At 43.8% G+C, this 23,478-nt stretch overlaps 2 protein-coding genes and 4 non-coding genes across 13 annotated transcripts in view; 5 read left to right on the top strand and 1 right to left on the bottom strand.

The window, feature by feature from the left end:
• The window catches only part of LOC120400117 (MFS-type transporter SLC18B1-like), a 41,907-nt gene extending 33,921 nt beyond the window's left edge, over positions 1 to 7,986 (bottom strand). Inside the window, exons 1-3 of one of the 8 annotated variants that reach the window (XM_039528502.1) lie at positions 7,779 to 7,986; positions 5,867 to 6,012; positions 3,919 to 4,014 (exon numbers count right to left, since the gene is read on the bottom strand). In XM_039528502.1, coding sequence (XP_039384436.1) covers positions 3,919 to 4,014; positions 5,867 to 6,012; positions 7,779 to 7,824 — 288 coding nt within the window. In that variant the 5' untranslated portion in view covers positions 7,825 to 7,986. The other 7 variants (XM_039528500.1, XM_039528503.1, XM_039528505.1 and 4 more) reach the window with 7 other exon arrangements.
• A 9,739-nt stretch (positions 7,987 to 17,725) lies between these two features.
• Positions 17,726 to 22,826, top strand: RPS12 (ribosomal protein S12). Its single transcript, XM_039532900.1, has 6 exons — positions 17,726 to 17,836; positions 17,948 to 17,993; positions 18,411 to 18,527; positions 20,696 to 20,798; positions 21,317 to 21,418; positions 22,733 to 22,826. The coding sequence occupies exons 2-6, from the start codon at positions 17,980 to 17,982 to the stop codon at positions 22,793 to 22,795; spliced, it is 399 nt and encodes a 132-aa protein (XP_039388834.1). The 5' UTR covers positions 17,726 to 17,836; positions 17,948 to 17,979; the 3' UTR covers positions 22,796 to 22,826.
• Positions 19,253 to 19,327, top strand: LOC120402473. The gene has a single exon (XR_005597254.1). It is a non-coding gene; the product is annotated as a small nucleolar RNA SNORD101 (small nucleolar RNA).
• On the top strand, positions 21,163 to 21,251 carry LOC120402487. Its single transcript, XR_005597268.1, has one exon. It is a non-coding gene; the product is annotated as a small nucleolar RNA SNORD100 (small nucleolar RNA).
• On the top strand, positions 21,818 to 21,951 carry LOC120402486. Its single transcript, XR_005597267.1, has one exon. It is a non-coding gene; the product is annotated as a small nucleolar RNA SNORA33 (small nucleolar RNA).
• A 198-nt stretch (positions 22,827 to 23,024) lies between the features above and the next one.
• On the top strand, positions 23,025 to 23,109 carry LOC120402488. Its single transcript, XR_005597269.1, has one exon. It is a non-coding gene; the product is annotated as a small nucleolar RNA SNORD100 (small nucleolar RNA).
• The last annotated feature ends 369 nt before the right edge of the window (positions 23,110 to 23,478 follow it).

Below are 23,478 nucleotides of genomic sequence, written 5' to 3'. Positions count from 1 at the left end.
TATTTCCAGTCCATTTTTAATCAAGGAAGTTTATTTGGAGAGTTTTGTTATGAAATCAAAAACACTGTGTGCATGCTCTAGAAAAAAAATCACTGACAGAACAAAGGCAGAGAATCAGACTCCCCGCACATTTAGCTTGTAACCAAACCTAAAAATATTCTAAATGGTTAAGTGACTTAACCTACTTTTCCCCCCCCCAACGGTAAGTCACTGCTAGAGCTAACTGTCACTGCCATTTGCTGTAGCCTCTGTACAGTGGCAGAATGCACCAGCATTCTTATATCGATTAGATAGAGTGACTCACATACATCCAGCATTGCTTATAGCAGGCAGTAATGGTGCTTTAAGGTAGGCAATGGGGAGCTGACTAAAATGGCTGTTTCCATTTGCTCAGCTGCTAGTCTGTTCGATAGATAATCCAAGACAACAAGGTATGCAGCTCAGGGCATATAAGCACCAGAGGCAGTAAACACAGGATCTGTGAAAGGCTAATTATTCAGGGAAAAGATCATTCTGTCATGGAAGCCAGTTTAAAAGAAACTAGTTACCATCTCTGAGGTAGGGAATGCACTTCACTTCTCCCCATTCTCAGAAATGCCAGAGGCAAGACAGCGTGGCCTGCTTTCACTACAGACTCTGCCAGCTAGGAAATGGATGGCTGGGGGCGCAGCCTCTGGCCAGGTCACCTTCAACAATATAACTCTGTGTGGCTTCTTATTGCATTCTAACCCTCCCTTTCCATGAGCACACATTTCAGTTTCTTTGGATTGTTCAGGGCTGGAGAACCAGTCCCTGTACTGCAGCGTGTTTTACTGAAGCCAGTGGTTTGTCCTGCTTTCAGTGAAACACAGATGTCTGATCATTGCTACAGGCTACCCACTTGTCTCTTCCATTAGTGGGAAGTTGTGTGCTTCACACAGCCCCCACTCACTTACCTTGCAGATGAGAAGTCACACACATGCACAGTAATGATAGCCAGAGCCCAAGTCACCGGCCCCGGGGCAGCTGCTCCTTCCCACCCCCCTCCCCGCCCCATCAGCAGACCAGGGGAGGGTGGAGAGGGCAAAAGGGGCCTCACTTTAAGCAGGGTCCTTTGCCATGGCACTGCTTTAAAGAGGCAGCTGTACAGGCTGTTATCGGTGGCAACTTTTCACCAGTACACTGTACCAGCTTGTACTGCCTTACTTTCACCCCAGTGGTCTGTTGTAAGGGCTTTTATTCTTTTTTCTTGTAAATTGAAGGGACTTCCCACTGGAAACAGAGGTCTAATGCCACTTTCATTGAAAAATATTTTCAAGTACTATTCCTTCCTCCCCCCTGCCTCCCCCCCCAAAAAGGAAGGGGTAAAATAAAATAAAAATTTTAAAAAGTGTTGTAAGTGTGTTAAAAGTATAGCTAGAGCCTTAAAGCAGCCTGTACACTAGCTTAAGAACTATATTTGATAGCCATATTTAAGGTGGGAACCTAGAAGTCATTTTCCAACTCTAAAATGTTTTCTTGCACGGTTTAGCTCCATGCCCACTGACTGGCCAGACTGCAATCACTGCAGCAAAGGGGGAGAAAAAAGTCAGTTTTGAAAAAAGACTAACAAGGTGTTTCTCAAATCTTTGAGTACTAGTCACAAAAAGACAGGCAAAATTGAAATTGGAAGAAGATACTCCAAAAAGAGAGCAGACAGGAGAACTTTTTTTGATTACAGCATATTCTGGCCACAGTTTTGACTAGGGCTGTCCACTAATTGCAGTTAACTCACAAATTAATTGAAATTAAAAAATAAAATGGCAATTAATCACACTTAATTGCACCATTAAATAGAAGACCAATTGAAATTTATTAAATATTTTGGATGTTTTTATATATATTTTCATATATGTTTATTCTGTGTTGTATTTGAAATCAAAGGGTATATTTTTATTACAAATATTTGCACTGTAAAAATAGTATTTTTCAATTTACCTCATAAGTACTGTCGTGCAATCTCTGTTGTGAAAGTGCAATTTACAAACGTAGATTTTGTTTTGTTACATAACTTCACTCAAAAACAAAACAAAGTCCACTCAGTCCTACTTCTTGTCCAGCCAATTGCTCAGACAAACAAGCTTGTTTACATTTACAGGAGATAATGCTGCCCTATTTACAATGTCACTAGAAAATGAAAACAGGCATGTGCATGGCACTTTTGTAGCTGACATCAGGGCCGGCTCAGGTTTTTTTTTGCTGCCCCTTGCGGCGGGAAAAAAAAAGGCTGTGATCAGCAGCAGCTCGACCATGCTGCTTCATTCCTCGGCGGCGGGTCCATCACTCAGAAAGAAACTGAGGGACCCGCTGCCAAATTGCCGAAGACCACTGACATGCCGCCCCTTTCCATTGGCTGCCCCAAGCACCTGCGTTGTTCGCTGGTGCCTGGAGCCGGCCTAGCTGGCATTACAAGGTATTTTCATGCCAGATATGATAAACATTCATGCTTTGGGCACTATTCCAGAGGACATGCTTTCATATGGATGACACTTGTTAAATATAATTAACGCTTTTTTTTTTGTGACTGAACTCCTTGAGGGAGGATTGCATGTCCCCTGCTCTGTTCTACCCACATTCTGCCACATACTTTATGTTATAGCAGTCTCAGATGATGACCCAGCACATTTTGTTCATTTTAAAAACACTTTCACTGCAAATTTGACAAAATGCAAAGAAGGTACCAATGTGAGATTTCTAATGATAGCTACAGCACTTGACCCAAGGTTTAAGAATCTGAAGTGCTTTCCAAAATCTGAGAGGGATGAGGTGTGGAGCATGCTTTCAGAAGTCTTAGAAGAGCAACATTCCGATGTGGAAACTAGAGAACCCGAACCACCAAAAAAAACACCAACCTTCTGCTAGTGGCATCTGACTCAGACAATGAACATGCGTCTGTCTGCACTGCTTTGGATTGATGCATATCCTCTTGAATAGCAATTGAAGCATAAAGGGCAGGGCCGGCTTCAGGCACCAGTGGAGGAAGTACGTGCCTGGGGCGGCACATGCTAAGGGGTAGCATTCCGTCCATTCTTGGGGCAGCACAGTCCCACAGCTTTTTTTTGGGGGGGGGGGCATGCTTGGGGCAGCAAAAATGGTAGAGCCAGCCCCGATAAAGGGACATATCAATCTTTAGCGCATCTGACATGTAAATATCTTGCAATGGCAGCTACAACAGTGCCATGAGAATGCACTCGTTTCAGGTGACATTGTAAATAAGAAGAGGGCAGCATTAGCTCATGCAAGTGTAAAAACTTGTTTGTCTGAGCAATTGGCTGAACAAGGAGGACTGAGTGGACTTCCAAGCTCTAAAATTTTTGCATTGTTTTGTTTTTTGGTACATAATTCTACATTTGTAAGTTCAACTTTTGTGATAAAAAGATTATACTACAGTACTTGTATTAGGTGAATTGAAAAATACTATTTGATTTTTACAGTGCAAATACTTGTAATCCAAAATATAAAGTGAGCACTGCACACTTTGTATTCTGTGTTGTAATTGAAGAGCATGGATGTCTGTAAAAGTAACTGGAAAATAGGAAGACAACAAATACATTTACTAGAGTATGGAGTGAGTCTCAGAGTGCACATAATTAGTTTTTCCTGACCACTAAACACCCAGGAACGGGCGGCAGCAGATGGATCACTTGAGGATTACCTGTTCTGTTCATTCCCTCTCAAGCACCTGGCATTGGCCACTGTTGAAAGACAGGATACTGAACTAGATGGACCTTTGGTCTGACCCAGCATGGCCATTATTATGTCAATGTATCTTTTCACTTGCTTAAAAGAGCAAATTTATATATGTCAGCAGTCAAATTCGTTTATTTGGACCAGGCTCTGCATAAAGTTTAGGTCCTATTCCATAATTAAGTCAGTACTGAAAACTGTAAAAATACTTACATAATTTCCTACTATTAAAGAAGTCAAGAAATTAGATAAAGCAAAGCATCCAAAAATCAGTCCAACAACTGTATCACTGGCACCCTTTTTCTCTGCCTGTAAAAGGAAACACCATGACAGCCAGACTTAGAACATGGACCAAAAAAAAAAAAAAAGAGAGGGACCTCAGTTCACAAAGGAAAACATTAGCATTAGGTAAAATACTTTTAATCAAGTCTTACATCTTTACAGCAATTTAAAATCACCTGGCACCACAATTCAGTGGTGATGCAGAAGCAGCATCTATTACAAGTGGAAGCAGGTGTGAAGGATGGAAATTCTAAGTTGCTGTGTTGCACTACAGGTCAGCTAGTAGGACCTTACCCAGGGACAGAACACATTCCCTAAGTCCATGCACAGATGGAACCTGGTGTGCACAGACCTCATCCCCCCTGCACGGAAGGGGCAAATGAAGGATTCTGCTGTCTCCACAGCATGGTTCCCCTACCCCCCAGATCCCAGGATGCCACAGAGGACACCCTGAAAATTTGGGATCCATGCAGAGGAAAAGGTGTGGACCGGGCAAGGGGAAGATGACCACATCTCTCCCCTGGTCTTATAGAAGTTACCTGGGAAGAGGTAATATGGTCTGTCACTGTACTTTTCCTTTCCAGTAGAACTACACTGCCAGAGGGAAAGAAAACTAGGGTGATTCCAGCACTAGAGGTACAAGGCCTCTGCACAGGGAGCACTGGCCTCTCTTAGATCTTGGTGGCTATGTAGCATCTGGGGGCAAGCTTTGAAGATCACTCCATGCAGCAGGTGGGCAGAACACTGGAATGTTCGAGGGGAAAACCCTTAGCCCTCTCTTCTAGGCATTGCCCCAGGTGGGGATGATCTGGCTAACTGACCAGGGCCTAAGGTGACCAGATGAGAGACATGAAATATTGGGATTTGGGGGGGGGGGGTCATCACCAGTGGAGCAACCAAAAAAAAAAAAAGGCTGCTGGAGCATAGGAAAAATTGGTGGGGGCTGAGCCCCCACCAGCAGCTCCTCCCCCCTCCCCCCACTGCACCAGCTCACCTCTGCCTCCCCTGAGCTGGCTGCCGCATCCTGCTTCTCCCTCCCAGAGCTTCCGCCACCATACAGCTGATTCATGCAAGCGAGGCGGGGGGGGGAGGAGGAGGAATGCAGTGTGCTTGGGGAAGAGGCAGGGCCAGGGCCAGAGCAGGGATTTGGGGAGGGATCCAATGGGGCAGGAAGGGGGCAGAATTGGGGTAGTGAGTTGAGTTGTGCTGGAGTACAAAATATTGGGACAATTCGCATCCCGAACATCGGTCAGGACATGGGACAAACAAGTAAATATCGGGACACTCCCAATAAAATCAGGACATCTGGTCACCCTACCAGGGCCTGCCTCTCCCTGTCTGAGCAATAGATTTGCTCTAAAATGATTACTCTGAAGTGTCATGGGGCTCCACATACATTTATTTTTCCTCAACTTGCACATCAAGTTTGCTCAATTTAATATGACAGTAAAGGTGATTTTCCTATCTGCCAGCCTGGCAAACTTTAACCTGGGAAAGACTGAGGGGGAAGTCATAGGTGGATGGGGGAGGGGAGAGAAGAGAGTGATCCAGAAGATAAGGTATTGGAATGGAGTCAAGAGACCTGGGGTTTATTCCTGGTTTTCCTACTGACCGGCTAAGAGGCCTTGGGCAAATCACTTCACCTCTCTCTACAGTTTGTCTGCCTCATCTAAAACAGGCTGTAAGTGCTTTGGGACAGGAACAGTCTCTTACAGCGCCTGGCACAATAGGGGCCTGAGCTCACATGTAGCCTCTAAGGGTGATGCTGAAATATAAATCTGATAACTTTATAAAAAAAGGTAATTTCTGATTAAAAAAAAAATCTACAAAATATGCAGGTAATTTGAATAATAGTTTGCAGAGCTGTACATTGATTTACCTCTCTTGGAAAAAAGGGCCCCAGGATCGAATAGCAAATCATTGAACTGAAGTTTAAACAACCTGTTGCTGCCATTGTGAAGAGCTGATCTCTGGTAAATCTGCTTGACTCTTCACTGGGAACTTCTGGTCTGCCATTCTCTAGAACTACAAATATTTGTATTAGGTACAACTTCAAGCTGTCCGTTTACAAGAGATGGGCCCTCCAGGAATTCAGAATTAGTAACCTAAACCTATGGGTCAGGAAAAGGGAATTTACTAGACAGTATTTGGTCCTGCCATGAGGGCAGGGGACTGGACTCGATGACCTCTCGATGTCCCTTCCAGTCCTAGAGTCTATGCAGGGGTGGCTCCAGGCACCAGCATGCCAAGCACGTGCCTGGGGCGGCAAGCCACGGGGGGCGCTCTGCCGGTCGTCGTGAGGGCGGCAGGCAGGTTGCTCTCAGCAGCATGCTTGCGGAGGGTCCGCTGGTCCCATGGCTTCGGCAGACCTCCTGCAGACATGCCACTGAATACGCGGGACCGGGGACCTCCCGCAGGCAAGCCGCCGAAGGCAGCCTGCCTGACGTGCTTGGGGCGGCAAAATACCTAGAGCCACCCCTGAGTCTATGAGTCTATGTTCTGCCATTAAAAGCCATAAAACCCACCATTTCCGAATGTATTACTGCACCATTTTACAAGGCTATGTCTACACTGCACAGCTTACAAGCCGTGTTACGGCTGTAAGGTAAGCAGAGTCGCCACTCTTCTTGACAAAATAAAAGCACCCCCAATAAGTTGTTTTTTTCCACACCCCTGAGAGATAAGAGTTTTAATGAGGAAAGTGCAGCATAGACATAGCCTAAGTGAAGCCCTCCCCACAACCCTATCAGTATAGCCTCTTGCACCCAGAGTCCATTTGACTTTTGAGAGTCTCCCAGGGTCTCTCCACAGCTTGTCATTGATGCTGCAAAATAATCTGCCACTGCCACTCTCACATAGTTGCAGTGTTTTGGCTACACAGTATTAATATGCTATAAAAAGTCTGCACTTCATCCCTCACAAACACTTTGTTTTACAGCCCAGAGACCCAGAAACAATCAGCTTACAAATAAAGATGTAAGAAACATTTAAGATACAAGTGTAAGTCATCTACCAGCTCTTTGTATCCTTCAAAGAAGGTTTGCAATAGATAGTATTTAAAATTTACTCCCTTTCTTTCTCACCACTCCTCCAGGTGTAGATTTCAAGTGTTCCTAATATTTTGCACTCCAGAATGAGGTTGAAGCCAGAAGAGAGTTCCCAGAAAATCAAAGATACTCTTTTGCTCTTTTTCCAAGGTGCAGTAAGATAGTTATTTAACAGGTTTGGCTTCAGGCTCCACTAGCAAATCTTTCCGTTATTTAGCTAGGGTCGCAATTAGAGTCAGAGTTTTTAAAATAGCCAGCAAGAAACCTTCAAGTTCATCCCTTCATAGCCTTTATAAAAGACAAAAAGCTCCTGCTGAGCTTTAGCTAGACTTCACATAAAGACAAAAAGCCCATTGAACACATTACCCCGGAAAAGAGGATGAAATGGGTTAATTTCAACAGTGAGAGATGTAAACATGAAAGGCAAGAAGTATCAGAGTGTGATCTTAGTGTAGTTTTAAATTCTTCTGATGTGCAGAGTTTAGTTACAAAAATAATAAAAGTGCAGACAAAACGGGTCACCTGCCCCCAAAGTTGCAGTTACTCCGAAAAATCAGGTCCCACCTTAAACAAACGCAAACCACTAACCTAAACAGAAGAAGTCAGCCGGGGTTTTCAGAAGCGTTCAGACAATGCTTGGGTGAAGTAGTCACCCAATTTCCCTGGGGGGCGAGAGGGGAAGACACCCGCAACCCAAAAGGTTAGAGAGAGCAGGATCTAAAAGACAAACTCTCCTACTCCCACCTGGGGTTTGCAAAGTCTCCTGGATCCCTGCTTCCTGGCTATCCATAGCGAGGGATCCTGGATATCGCAGCCCCAAGGTAGCTTCACCAGAGTACCACTGTCCCTCTGTCTATCCCGGCTTTGCACAGGGAAGAGATCCTAACCGCAGCGGAGAGCAGATTTAAGGCAGCAGCTTCAGATGTTGTTAGTGAGTATGCTCAGCCTCAGCCCACCCTAAACCCGCTCATTAGCCGCGCGGGAGAAGCAGCTGACACTACCGTTCCCTCCCAGTTTTTCATTGACAAACACAGGCTGCTTCACCATATTTGCTGAATCCGCAGATCAGCGGCTTTAGTACATATTAGTCCTTTTTCTACCCTGAGACTTTGTGAAGGGTTACAAAGAACATCTGCGAAGTTAACGTCACAGCAAAAGGGACATGACACATGGTCACTGGAATCACATCCGTGTAAATGTTCTTTGGTTATTCTATCATTCAGTGCTCCAAACCCACAGACAGACCTATGGGAGCAGCACAGGTGTGTGTGTGTGTGTGCGCGCTTGTGCACATGTGTGCAGCATGTAGCAAAGTAGAAGTGAGCATTACACAACATTTATAGAATTTAGGACAAAGACTATAATGATCATCTAGTCCAGGGGTAGGCAACCTTTGGCACCTGTGCTGAAGATGGCAGGCGAGCTGATTTTCAGTGGCAGTCACACTGCCCAGGTCCTGGCCACGGGTCCGGGGTGCTCTGCATTTTAATTTAAATTTAAATGAAGCTTCTTAAACATTTTTAAAATCTTATTTACTTTACATACAACAATAGTTTAGTTATATATTATAGACTTAGAGAAAGAGACCTTCTAAAAATGTTAAAATGTATTACTGGTACTTGAAACCTTAAATTAGAGTAAATAAATGAAGACTCGGCACACCACTTCTGAAAGGTTGCCAACCCCTGACCTAGTCTGACTTCCTGCATAATACAGGCAACAGAAACTTATCCAGTAATTGCTACATCAAGACCATAACTTCTGTTTGAGCTATGTTTTAGAAAGATATCCAATTTTGATATAAAGTCTCTGAGTGATGGAGAATTTATTGCATTCCTAGACAAATTGTTCCAATGATTAATTACCTCACTGTTAAAAAGTTGCACCCTGTCTTGATTTATGTTCCAGCCATTAGATCTTATTATGGTGGTACATCTACAGGAGCTGTCTATAACTCAAGCTTCAGTCATTTATGATGCCAAAAAGAGATGTCATTTCAAGTAGATCATGTAGATCTTTTTTTGCTTATGCTTTCATCAGCTGCAAAATAGATAACATTGAGATTTCATCATCATTAGGGTCAACATCCCCTGGAGATTAACAGAAGCAATTCATACTTTTCTTGGCTAAGGTTCAGGCAGATGCTTTGGATTTTTCTTCTATGTGGTGGAGACTGGGGTATTTCATTCCCCAGTCTTGAGGCCTTCTCCTGATGTGCTGCTGAACAGAGGGTCCACACAGGCTGCCTCATTCTCCCAAAAGTTTCCAGGTGTATATTGAGAAGCAGATCTAACTTATTCTGCTCATGTGAAGACACAAATAGAGCATTAGGCCAGCTGTCCCCCTGTGCAGGAACAATGGAGATGAGGAACAATTTTGGAAGACATCGGAAAAAGACAGAAATCTGTGCATGGTGGGTGGGTAGGGATGGCTGCTGGATGTTACCTGTTTTAGGTTTTCAATAAAAAAAAAAAACACCGAGTAGTCTAATGTGTATTTCTGACCTGCTGAAATATAGTGGTTTCAGCCTAGGTTGGTTCACTTTTAACTCAAAAGGAAAGTTCTATAGGATGCAAATTGAAAATTTTAAATTTCACAAAGCTTCAAGAAAGTCTTATTTTTTCCTCTTGTTCATTTGTGCTTGTGTAGTTTTTTTTATGTTATTGATATTCATTGTACATTGTGATGGACACTTTTCTTTTACAGGGGTGGGCCACCCTATGCCCTCCCTCATGGCCAGATGTGGTACTGCAGGTATACCTCACCCTATATTATCCTTCCTGAGTGTCAACAAGTATGCTTGCTCAGATCAGGGCAATGAGAAATGAAGCATGCTAATTAACATAAATATGTCTTCCTTTTAATTAAGCTCTATGAAAGGTAGTCCCATAAAGGCCCTTACCTCAGGACTAAGGTTCAGAACTTCCAAATCTTAAAAGTCCAAAACAAATGTCTCTCTGATCTCAGTCTCTCTGAGCTACAGAAAGAGAGAGAGAGAGTTCTTACCTCCTCTTTCTGCCAAGATGGCTGCAGTCTCAGATAATGGGGCTGAAAGAAGGCTTTGTCCTACCCACAAGTTCTCTGAATGGGATGGCATAAAAGTCTGTGTGTGTGGAGATGGATGCAGAAATCACCGTGAACAGATTGGTGGATCTATGTGGTGCTATCAGCTGATGTTATATTCCTGTGGTGCCTGGTGGGGTTGTGTCCCCAGGCTAAAGGTATGTATAGCTGGGGAAGCTGACTTGGGATCTGCATGGAGAGGGAGAATGAAGAGACTGGCAATAGGAGTATATGTTCAAGTGGAAAGAGAGCTTGTTTTGAAGCTCCCTGCTGTTGGGGATCAGCTGCCAGAAGGAGCTTTGGCTAGTGAGGGGGTGGATTAGGTTTCCTTACTCTTGCAGATGGTTTTCAGGGCATGCCCTCCATTTTGAATTCTGCATGGGGTTTAGAGGAGGGGCAGGGATACAGTGGAACTTTAACACAGTCAAGCTGTATCAGAAATGTAGAGGTAAAGGACAGCTTAACTGCCGTACATGTGGCTTCCTCTTTCCCCATGAGTGGAGATGGGGGTAGTATTGGGGTCTCCTCTGTTGCAGGAGTTCCATTTGCTTTTCTCCACTCAGGGAATTATTAAGGGTATGAGTGGACCAGGGGGAAAAGTGGTCCAAAGAGGCATTTTTTTAGAATCTGAAGTGGTGTTTTTTTGTTTTGCTTGACCGTGAGGATCCCAGCAACACAAAGGGAAACCCCAGGGCTGATGAGAGAACACAAAAGCCTGTCAGGAGTTAGAAACTGAGGAGTGGTGACAATAAGGAAGGATCTGAGGTGTCTGTTTCCAGCCATGGGTCTTCTTAGGAGCCACCTAGGAAGAAATCCTAGCAGCAGTAACAGTAGGCAGTATGATCTTCTGGGCAAGATTCCTCATAATGGAAGAATTATCTTAGGATGCCTCCATGGAGATAAGTGATTTGACTGCTGTATACAGGGGACGGGGACAAATGTCCAATTAGAAATGTTGTTGTTGGGACTCCTGTTAAAAGAGCTAGGACTGCCTCTTGCACAGCTGAAAGCTGTGATACATCTGCTGGGCAGCAGAGAATGCTGTTTCAGCTTTTTCTCTTATAGTCTAGTGGATTTTTCTGGGAGTGGTTTGGAATGAGGAGGGGGACTAGGGATTGGGAGTAATGGTTTTGTTATCCCAACCTTTATTAAACCTGTGACTACTTTCTTCCACAATGAATATACCCATGAAGCAGATTTTCTGCTCTGGGTTCCAAGTTGCATTAAAGTGGTGCAGCCTCCAGGTAAAGCTGATGATTGATAGGGTTTGAAGGGTGAATTAAAGGCCCTCATCAAGGCTGATTCTCCACTCTGGCACTGGGAGTGTAGAAGATGGGGGCACGCAAGGATTCTAAAAATTAATACCAGCCACTCCAGGCTTGTATTAAACTCCCAAGGTTACAGCTTCTCTCTCTGACCTTGGATGGGTAGATGCTGCCACCATGCAAATGTTAAAAAACAAACAAAAAAAAACAACAACCCTTTGAACCCAGGAAGGAGCACTTGGGAATTCCTCCCTGTGGGGTACCCTCAAGTCCTTTCACCCCCCTCCAGGGAAGAGCTGAGAAAGAAAACAAAGGAAATCAGCTGTTGCCACCAGCTAATTAAACAACATGTGCACACCCTCTTAGGACACAAAATCCAATCAAGTTCTTAAAATATAAATTTTATTAAAAACAAAAATGAAAGAAAATACATCTATAAACTCAGACTATTGCTAGATTTTAAAAAGAACCACTTATAAGGATTAAGCATCAAAATAATTTTGAGGTCCATCTTAAAGTTTACAAGCAAAACAAAAGCACCTAGGGTTAGCACAGAGGAGTCCACAAGACTTACAGAAATAAAAGAGAGAAACCTAATAGCATCTTCCTAGAAATTTCCTGATCTACTTACATATCTGGGGTTTCAAATGAGTAGTTTCTAGGTATGATTTGATCATTTTTCATACCTGGCGCAAGCTTCTTACAGCATTGCTGTTCTATGTCTCCTCTCCAGAGAGAACAACCACAGACAGACAAAAGGGGAGTCTTGTTTCGATTATAAAAAGTTCTAGCCTTCCCATTGGCTCTTTTGGCCAGGTGCTCACTCACGTCTTTTTACCTATGCATGCAATCAGACTTTTTAACCCTTTACAGGTAAAGCAAATAGAGAACAGCTACCAAGACGGATTTTATAGCTAGCTGGCTGGCTGGGGGCCCATAAAAGGGAACTACTCTCCCCCACACCATTTATCACAGTCCCATTGAAATTTTCCAGGGAAATAATAGAGTGCAACATCTCCACAGTATATTTTATTTAAGTTCTGAGCTGTAGGTATCGCAAGCAGCCATGCACTTGTTTGCATCTATCCTTCACTTTTAGTACCTGATTCTTTTCTCACTTATTCTGACATAAATCAGGATTAACCCTACTGAAGCCCATGGAGTTACACTCATGTAAAACCAGCATAGGTCAGAGAAATTCCTAGTAACTACCATGAGCACCACAACACAGGGTTTGTATTGTATGTCAAACTCCTGCCTTGGTGTCACAGGCTCTTTATAAATGCTGTCACTTCTTTTGACCTTAGTGGCTAGCCAAAAATTAGTAGGTGTTTCCAGTTAGGAGGAGAAATTGCTGATATTCAAGTAGTTCTTTGATGTGGTTTTGTTTATTTACAAAGAATGGACAAAGTCCTGTGTCTCTGAACACAGAATGAATCAAATAGCAGGAAACAGCTTCATTGCTCAGAGCACCAGAGCACTCTCTTTAGCTGACCTCTCCTGACTTTTTGTGGTCAGGATGAACACTCTTCATCCTGACCACAAAACCTCTCCCCAGGTTTCTTCAAAGTTCATATACCATGTTTTCAGCAGCTCCTTCAGGCTGTTCATTTGGCTCTCTTGGTCCTCTATGTTCTGCCAATTTCTCTCTCTCTTACCCCAAACAATGCTCAGCAAAAGCTCTTGGACAGGGTCACATACTCCTTCTCTCTTAGGTGAGGGATTGTCTTTACAGTTATGTTAACTGAAAGGAGTACTCACATCTGTCAATCTTAATGAGCTTTTAACTTAACCCTTAACAAAGTTTCACCTACCTCATAACAATACTATTGATGAAAGTCTGCATTCATTTTTAATATTTTTGTCCACTACATGAAAACACAATAAGAATAATAATTTCCCCTCAGAACACCATGGGAATATGCATTCCTCACTCTGGTACTGTATATTTGTATAGGCCTGTAAAATATTTTTGGCCATTCCTTCAAGAGACATAACTGACTGCTGTCCGCTGTGATCACACCTCTCTGAACAGAGCCAGCCCCAAAGATTTTGGGAAAGTTTTTGTGAAATGTGATGCTTCGGTGGACTCCCAATTGACCCATTTTATGTAAGAAGAGAGATGTGAATCTTCCGCTTGTGCTGAAGTCTGTGCATAGTTAAAAACATTTTTTAAAATGTTGATAAGAGTCATTTGTCAAAATAAGCTGGGAATGTGGGAGTCAATGGATTGTCCAGTTGTTAGGGATTTTTTGGGTGCATTTTGTTGGATGTTAGCACTTTATAAACCTTAATTAATCATTTAAACACTCCTGTGAAGTAGCATTATTATCCTCATTTTACAGATAGGAAACTAAGGCTACGTCTACTGTACAAAGTTTCATTGATGTAAGTTACATTGGCGTACTACCAATGATATTCGTATATTGTCTGGGAGTATGCACTCTTGGCTGCTTGCGATGGCACTCCATTATCATCAAGAGCGGTGGCATCTATGGAAAATGTGGTGCACTATGGATATTTACATGGATATTTATCCCTGTGTGTTCTGTGCCACCATTCAGTGCAATGCCTTGTGGGACATTTTCACAATGTTTTAGGAATATTAGTGATTCGCTCATGGATTTTTGGGAACTTGGTATCAAATTCCCAAAAAGCCATTTTCTCCAACACATAATGCTTGTTTCATTCCCATCTCTGCCATCTCTCTGGCAGAAGCATGTGCTCTGCAGAACTTAGGACAATATTAATAACTGCTGCAGATACAGTACATGTGAATCTCCTGTATTTGCGGAATTTCAAGTATGACTACCACCATGTGTGTGAGGAGGAAGAAGAGGAGATGTTTGATGATAATGACTGGGTGCTGATGCACAAGGCAAATAAAAATGGCAGGTTTGCTGATGGCACTCACAGAGCAGCTCTACATGGTGGATTGCTGCTTCTGGGCCCAAGAAACAAGCACTGGCTGGTGGGGTCACATCAGAATGCAAGTTTGTGATGATGAGCAATGGCTTAAGAACTTTCAGATGCAAAAGGCCATGTTCCTGGATCTGTGTGCTAAGTTGGCCCTCCATTGCAGAGTCACCGGAATTAGAGCTACATTAACAGTAGAAAAGCGAGTGGTGATCACACTAGGGAAACTTACAACATTGGATTGCTATCGGTTAGTGAGCAATCAGTTCGGAGTTAGAAAATCCACAGAGGGTTCCATTGGCATCCAGATGTGCAAAGGGATAGGTTTTCTGTAGTTATGCAAGAGCTGATTGCATGATGCTTACATCTTTAAGAACACAGGTCTTTTCCAAGAGCTGCAAGCAGGGACATTCTTCCCTGATTGGTGCATTCCCATTTATGATGTTGAAATGACAGTAGTGATTCTGGGGGACCTTACCTTTTGCTTCCTTGACAACAATGAAAGATTCATCTATTACAGTGGTGGGCAACCTGCGGCCCATCCAGGTAATCCGCTGGCAGGCTGTGAGACAGTTTGTTTACCTCAACCATCTGCAAGCACAGCCGCCCGCAGCTCCCAGTGGCCACGGTTCACCATTCCCGGCCAATGGGAGCTGCGGGAAGCAGCAGGCCACAGGTTGCCCAGCACTGATATATTGGCTGAGCAGATGCAGAATTATTGTTGAATGTGCTTTTGGTAGATTAAAAGGTTCTGGTGATGTTTACTAACTAGGTTGGATCTCAGAGAGAAAAAATATCCCAGTGGTTAATAGCTACCTGTTGTGTCCTGTATAATATCTGTGAAATGAAAGGGGCTACCAGCAGGGTGGATCAGCTGTCTGCTGAGTTTGAACTGCCAGACACAAGGGCTATTAGAAGAGCCAGCCTTGCAAGGGTGTCATTTAGGGCGTCATTTAGGGATGCCAGGGGAGGGATGCAGCCCCCTCCACACCGAGTTTCATACCACCAGTTGGGACCAACGCTGCTTGCTCCTCTGCCTCCTCCCCTCACAAGCCAGGAGCGAGAGCGATGCACACTGCTTGCATTGCTTATCCTCTCCCCTGCTCCCCTCACCAGTCAGGAGCAATGTGGTTCACTCTTCTCTCCCTCCCCTCCCTGGGCAGGCAATTCTTTGCTCAGCCAATAGGAATGAAGAGATGTATCTCACAGAGCCAATAGCAGGATTGGGAGTTTCTGCAGCACTTTTTTCAGATTCATTCCTGAAACAAACTGGCTCAGGGAGTGATGGGGGGAAGGAAGCTCTGGGCTTAGGTTGGAAGATGCTTGCTGCAGATTTCACCATAATGTACCATTCACCTTCACATGGTGACATGTTACAAAGTCAGGAGCTGACATCAGTAGACACAGGGCTGCTCAGGCTTGGGAGGGGGCTGCTGCCCCAGGCACATTCAGGGGATAATTATCCCCACAGCCAGTCCAGCTTTGGAATTTTCAGGCAGGAAGAGCAGAGCTCAAGAACGACCACCTGGGATCTTACCCTGCTGTCAAGAAACACACATGTGCTGTCACTACGGTTGCAAACTTTCTAATTCCAGAAAATCAAACACCCTTGCCCCACCCACTGCCCTGCCCCTTCCCCGAGGCTCTTCTATTATTTTTCTTGTTTGATCTAATACATACCTTTTTGGCTGAGCATACTTCCACCTACTGGATAGAATATATATTGCATATGTCATTATTTAGTTCCCTGTACAGAGGCGTAAGGAGCCTCATGGTCCACAAGTGGTTGCCTCCCATGATAACTTAGATGGAAAGGAGGGGGGTAAAATTCCACCAATGATGTGGGTACTAGCAAGGTGATAGAGGGATACATTGGAGAAAAAGGACAGAGGATTCTGATTTTGGTTTCTTTAGTTAAAAAGCTAAGGCTACCAGCTTTTGTTACCTCTCCCCACCCCCAAACATCTGTTTTTTGGATTTGTTTCTGTGCTTTTTCATTCTCAGAATTTTCCAGTGTTTGTATTTTACTTTGACTCTTTTCTGAACACATTCATAGGCTTCAGAAATCTTTTCAGGCACAGTGGAGAAGAATATACACATGCTGAATACTGAAACGTAACATTCAAAAGGTGTGGGATTATTTGCCTTATTTGCACCCATGAGAGCCATAAATTATGCTGACATAAGCTGTAGTGTAGACGTACCCTGGGAAAGGTGTGTGTGTGGGGGGGGGGGGAGTTGAGCTGTGTGAATCACTGATCTTCTTCCAGTTCTTGCATCCGAAGAAGTGGGTATTCACCCACGAAAGCTCATGCTGCAAAACGTCTGTTAGTCTATAAGGTGCCACAGGATTCTTTGTTGCTCTTACAGATCCAGACTAACACGGCTACCCCTCTGATACTCTTCCAGTTCGCTGGCCCTTGGGAGAACTGACAAACAGCAGGGCTTTGCAGGGCCATCCAGGAGGATTCAGGGGGGCCTGGGGCAAAGTGGGGGAGCGGATATTAAAAAAGGCACCACCCACTGCAGAGCTTGTACTCACTGGGTGGCGCTCAGAGTCTTCAGCGATGGTGGCTCCTTCACTCGCTCCCTGTGTTTGGCAGCAGGTCCTTCAGTGCTGCCGAAGTGCCACCGAAGACCCGGAGTGAGTGAAGGGCCCGCGGCCAAAGACCCGGACCGCCACTGGGTGAGTAGCCAGGGAAGGGATTCTCGGACAGGGCTCGTGGGGGGGCGGGGCAAATTGCCAGGCCTGGGGCAAATTACCCCACTTGCCCCTCCCTCTGGGCAGCCCTGGGGCTTTGTGCAGAAGGAAAGGGGAACTCTGAGCCCTGGGACCACAGGCGATCCCAGAAGCAGACATGCCAAACCCAAGGGGAAAAAACACAGAAATTGGGCTTGGTTTTGGCTTAATTGGCTTGAGAATTGCTTGTTGGCTAGTTTTTGGCTTGTAGCTTGTTGCGTTTTTTTTTTTTTTTTAATCAGCTCCCAGCAAGTGGGGGTGAGTCCGGGGTGCACAGGGGGCCCACCACAGTCCCAGACAGCCCGCGGGGGCAGCCAGTCACAGAGTGCCGGGCTTCTCAGGGGCTGGCTTGGTCTGAAACAGGATCAGCTTCGGTTTTGTCCTATTGTGAAAGTCGGGTGCTTGTTTACCGCGTTTAAAGCCGGCAGCAAGAGCGCAAAGGCAGCGTGGCACTGAGCCCCGCACGTCTGTGGGGAAACCCTGGGACGGGCCGGGGGTCATCGCCTCAGAGGCGGGTTCCCGCCACCGGCGGGGTTTGGTCCGGCTCACCCGCCGCGCCATGTTGCTGTGGGAAAAAAAAGGTTTTGGCCGAAACACGTCACTCGGCTCTGTGGGGGGAGGGGTCACAGCCAGAGGAGACTGGGGGCGGGTTTTGTTTGTCCGATTGTGAACGGGAGTCAGTGACAGACAGAGGATCAGGCAGTTCCGTGGCCACCTCTTCCGGGAGCGCGCGGCAGCGCCGGGGTCCTCGCGCCCTTAAGAAGGCGCCGCCGGGGCCCCGCCCCCCTCTTTCGCTGGTGACTCGTAGAGGCTGCGGGGTAAGTGGGCACGAGGCCGCGGCGCGAATTTAACCCCCGTCCCCTGGGCATCGGGGCGGGGCTGCGGCCGCCACCGCCGCCACTAACCTCGGTCTGTCTCTTGTGTTTCAGCAAATCCCGGGCGGGAGCGACCCCCACCGACCATGGCCGAGGAAGGGTGAGAGCCGGGGCCGCGGGGCGGGGGGCAGGGGGCGGGCGCTGGGTCCTAGTAGCTCCGCTAGGACTTCCCGGGAGGGGAGGGGGCGCGGGCGCGCGTGGCCGATGCCGGACCCCGCCCGCCACGTGCCGCCGCGTGTGGCTCCGCCGGGCGCTGAGCGCTCCTGGCCCGGCCCAGGCCTGCGCGGCCTGGCCGCGTGTTCGGAGCCGGGTGGGAGGAACGGGTGGCGGGATCTCCGGGTCGGGGGCTTCACCTGCAGCGGGGGGAGCCGGCCTGGGCTGGGCTGCAGCGGGGTTGTGCGTCCCTTTGCACCCCGCCCCCGGCGTGTTATGGGCCCGATGTTTGCAGGTCCCCGGGGCTCCTAAGGCGGGAGGCCAGCAGGTGAACAGAGACATAACTCCTCGCTCAATTGTTTAGCATTGCTGCTGGAGGTGTAATGGATGTTAACACCGCCCTGCAAGAAGTGCTGAAGACCGCACTCATCCACGATGGCTTAGCTCGTGGTATTCGTGAAGCTGCCAAAGCCTTGGACAAGTAAGTCTTATTTTGGGGCTATGTATTGTAACGAGCAAATCTGTTTAAATATTTGTTAATGTAGGTGTATAGATACTTGGACATATATTAGCATGAACAGGTTTTGGCTCGAAATCTGATCCCATTAACAAGGAGACTATCAGTCCTTCTGTCATATGTAAAGTTTAAACCCAAAAATTACAGGTTACAGTCCCAAGATGCTGGGTTTCCTGTGCTTGTGTTATGTAGTTGCATCATGTAACTGAGAGCACCCAAGCAAAAATAGCTTTCATGAACAGTTGTGGGATAGCACATGCAACATGATTTGAGTTTAGGAAATCTGAGTCTCAGTGTAGTTTGCTTGAGCTTCTACTTTAAATGTAGTTTGATTAGTATGGCCCTTGTTTTGGTGAGCTGATACATTTCTTCTGGGCTAGGGATTATTGGAAGATTGAGGTTTTTTATAGACAGTATCAGACTTTGGGTCTACTAAACTTAATAGTGTGCCTTTTTAACTGGGGATAAAAATCTTCTCAAGATCTCATTGAGACTAGGTCTGTTTGGGAAAACTTGTCTTCATTTTTTTGGTAACCTTTAATTTATTTTATGTATCTGTTACCAAATGTAGTATGTGAGTTGATCTCAGAGCACACGCTTAGTGGCAAAGTAAGATAGAGATGCATGTGTGAATAATCTTTTTAGGTTTAGGTATATAATAGCTTCCAAAACTCCAATAAAACTACAGTGTTTGAATGATGACTCTCAAACATGTCGGATACCCCTTCACTCTTTTTATGAGTGATAAAAGTAGTCTGACAAACCTGTAAGTTTAAGGGACTAGACAGATAATACTAAAACAAGAGAGAAAGAAAGAAGACATAGACTATGTACAGTCAACTCTCTGAAACATACTTTAGGAAATACAGTTATATTGCCTAATGTGACATTGCTTTTTGAGCTGCCTTATTTGTTGTAGGCTGGGTGAGGGATGGGCGGGTATTAGCACAGGACCATGGGTAGTAGTGATATTTAATAGGTGGATTCTTTCAAAGTGTGTTAAGTACAGTACTAAGAGACTGTTTTTAGCTGCATTCATCTCTAAAGATAATCAGGTGTGTGGTGCTGGATGGAATAGATGGAGTAGCATCATGATTGTAATTAGGTCTGAGTGTAATGACTCGGATCCTCCTGATATTCATATCTCACTTCCAATTCTTGCATGGACCAGGAGAGATCAGAGGTAAACCAGTGCCCATGATTCAGGTGGATCCTCAGTCAGATCCCATTCTTTTTCAATGGTGTCCTCCCCCACCTTTATCCAATATATGTTATTAATCAAACTTTTACTTGAGAGATTATGAACAACTACAAAAACTCCATTCCAGTCGCCCAGGGCAGGGGGTGTGTAAAATTGCATACAAAATTCAAACCACTCCAGTCATCTTAATAGTCAAAATGCATAAAGATACAAAATTCATGGCTTGTGCCACTTTTTTTTTTTTTTTTGCCTGGGCTCCTGTAACTGCCTTCTTTCAGATCTCCCTTACTCTCATCTTCCTCTTCAATCTATTCAAAAAGTATGTATTGCAGTAGTGTACAGAAACCCTAATTAAACGTGAGGTCCTGTCATGATGGCTGCTGTGCAGATGGGCAGACAAGATCCCTGCCTTGAAGAGTTTATAATTTAAATGTCAAATATAACTAGTGGACATACATTTTTACTTCACAATCATAGTTTGTGCTAATGGATTGCTGTCATTTGAACTATGCCGTGAAGGCCTCACTCTTGCAGTTGACTGCTTGCTGTAATATGGAGGTGTGCCCATATGCAGTCATTTGCAGAAACTGGAATCTAACTACATTACATTAAATCAAGGGCAGAGGTTCCATGTAATCAATGGTTTTTTAGATTGTTTCCAAAACTGAAGTGGATTCCTGTCAGTTAAACTCTGAACTCTGATATTGATGCAGTAAATCCTTCTAAAGCTTGATTAAAAGTCATTTATTCTCTTTTAAACTGAATCTGAACATATTGGTGGGACCAGATAGGTTTTACCAAAAGTGGTTTAATGCAAACAAATAAACTTTGAATATTTGTATTTTTAGTTCATGGCTTAATTACTAATGAAAATCTATTGACTTTGGAATAACTTGTTGTGTAACTTGTGTATAAATGTTCTTTATTTTAGACGCCAAGCCCACCTTTGTGTTCTTGCTTCAAACTGCGACGAACCCATGTACGTAAAGTTGGTTGAAGCCCTTTGTGCAGAACACCAGATCAACTTGATAAAAGTGAGTGTTGAAACTTCAGTTACAGATTTAGAGCTGTATCAGTATTGTACTTAAAAACATACGTGGTGCCATAAATGATCTGATACTGTAGTCTACTCAACCAAGACCCATTTCTGTTGGACTAGTATTTTAGTGCTATGAACTAAGCATATTAACAGTACAAAACCACAAAAGTATAAAAATATAAGCCAAAGAGGAAGAAAATTAAGATTTTTTTTAGTAAGTAATGTTGAAGACCAAGTAGACTGTGGTGTATTTTGTGTGTTGTAAAACTCAGTTGCTGGTACTTCTGCCTACAAATGTTAGTCTGAGGCTCTTAATTTCAAGTCAAAGCCTCATTTACTTTCTTCAGAATCCTGTTAGAGCTGTACAATGATGATAGTTTGGCTCCCTCTACTGATATTTATGAGGAAAGCAGCCACAAACGTTACCCAATGTTTCTGAGTGTACAGCGGCTTTGATCTTATTCTGATTGCATCAAGGAAAGTGCAGTTCTAACATACTAATGTCTTTAACAGGTTGATGACAACAAGAAACTGGGCGAGTGGGTAGGTCTCTGCAAAATTGACAGAGAAGGAAAACCTCGCAAAGTAGTGGGCTGCAGTTGTGTGGTTGTCAAAGTAAGATGACAAGTTTTTTTTCCATTTGTTTCCTTGGTTTCCAAAAAATAAGTAAAAAATCTAGAACATAGTTTTAAATAGAAAAATATTTCCACTTAGTAAATTCAGTGCCAATTCTCCGTTCCAGAAAAAGTTTCCTGTATTGGGGGGAAAAAAATAGGCATACATGGGTTAACATTCTTATTTTATAATTAACTTTAGTGGTATTTTTAGCAGCAAATAGTTTTACCAGTCCAGCTCAGTCTAATGTTTTCTCTTTTTGTTGCTGATTATTTTATAATGCATAACTAGAAATCTGAGTACAGGATTGATAGAAAACATTAATGGGTTACCCTTAAAACAAAATTCAATATTACCCTTTATTGGAAGAGGTCTGGTTCTGTTTTAACAAATAACTAAATGCCAGTAAATTATGTCTGCTTAACTTGAACATGTTCTGCAGAAATCATTAAGATGGTGCTGGCAATAACAAAGCCATGGTACGAGCCTTAAAGACTTGCTAGTCCTTAAGGTCCCTGAAAATGGCTACACATCGTCCATAGTGGACAACACTGATGGTTACTCTGAATATTTTCATATTTCTGTCATTGTTCTGGATTTTAATAAATGGATTTTCTATGACTGTTAAGGTTTTCCCATAGATTCCATGTTTTCACAACAATTAGGTATGTTTGCCTACATTTTACCATTTGGTTTCCTTAAGTCTCAGACACTAAGATACGTTGTAGGGACGTTGAAGGGTATTTTGGAAGAGTAGCAGAGTATCTGGGAAAGTGCAGTCCACTTGCAGTTGCTCAAGGAGCACAACAAAGAGATGGTAGAAGCACACTGCTTTTGAACACACCATTGTTTTTGTCAAAGTACAGGGGATTATTGGTGTGTTTGAGGGGAGTCAAGGATGGGAACAGCCTTTCAAAAATACTTTGTGTATATAATGGAGAATCTGGCAGTTAGTATCCCAACTTCTGCACAGCTCAGTTTCTTCAAATAGTGGGAAGTAGATGAAGTGTGTGCAACTTACTAGCATATTAAGGAGGCTAAAATGAATACCGAGAGTCTCTGATTGTTGTTCTAACATGAGGGCGTGTACATGAACAAGTATATACATACATGTAGATCATACTTGAAGAATAACGTTTGTGTGCCCATATATCTAACTGCTGAATCTATTTGAATATCTTCCACTAAAGTTTACTCCAACATAGCCAAACAAAAATATATTGTAATTAATTTAGCCTGTAGCTTACTCTGAACAAAGATATATTAATTTCCAAAGATGTCTGTATTCCATTAATTTACTCTTTTGTATTATAGGACTATGGCAAGGAATCTCAGGCCAAAGATGTAATCGAAGAATACTTCAAGTGCAAGAAATGAATGAAAAATAAATTTTGTTAAGCCTGACTAATTTGTGTCCGCTTTTGATGGGCAGCATCTATCATGATCTTTCAAGCTAAAAAAGTACACTTTCTAACCCTTCCTTTCATCTTGGGTCTTTTGACAATAGTTTATCCATTCAACTATATCCACTTAGTTAAGCAAACTTTTGCTATCAATTGTAGAGAGAACCTAATTTCATTTTGAGGGGATTGAGAGCCTGTATTGCAGCATCTGTGATGAAAATTTGGCTCCCTCTACTGAAACAAGTGAGGAAAGATGCCTGAATTGTTACCCAAATCTTCTGAGATGCAGCAAAAATTCTTTAAATCTAGCTTTTTTGGCACTTTTTAATTAACATTGGATACATTTTAAGTATGTTTTCCTATCTTTTGAAAACTTAACTACACAGTCCCAAAGGAAATTCAGGTTTGAATTAGAGATTACAGCTCAAATAGGTTTTTATAATGGGCTGAATATGAGTAAGTTTCACCCCACCCTTTGGGAGCATCTGGATTTTGCTTTCTTATGTTTAGATATGTTCTGATAAGGAGTTCTGGCTTTGACTTTGCTGTGAACCAAAACAAGTAATCCTTGTAAGATTCCATTATAATAAGTGAAATGCTCAAATTATTTTGACCTCTTGACCATACTTCTTCTCTACTTTGTGTACTGGCTGTGGC

Source organism: Mauremys reevesii, linkage group 3, assembly GCF_016161935.1.
Source record: "Mauremys reevesii isolate NIE-2019 linkage group 3, ASM1616193v1, whole genome shotgun sequence".
Lineage (NCBI taxonomy): Eukaryota > Metazoa > Chordata > Testudines > Geoemydidae > Mauremys > Mauremys reevesii.
The sequence above is the reverse complement of the archived record's forward strand: the minus strand, read 5'-3'. Positions and strand labels throughout refer to the sequence as shown.

Excerpts from the sequence above, each read along its gene's own strand:
- RPS12 (XM_039532900.1), top strand. Across the intron at positions 20,799-21,316 it reads ACCAGATCAACTTGATAAAA|GTTGATGACAACAAGAAACT; the intron begins GTGAGTGTTGAA and ends TGTCTTTAACAG. Across the intron at positions 21,419-22,732 it reads GCAGTTGTGTGGTTGTCAAA|GACTATGGCAAGGAATCTCA; the intron begins GTAAGATGACAA and ends TTTGTATTATAG.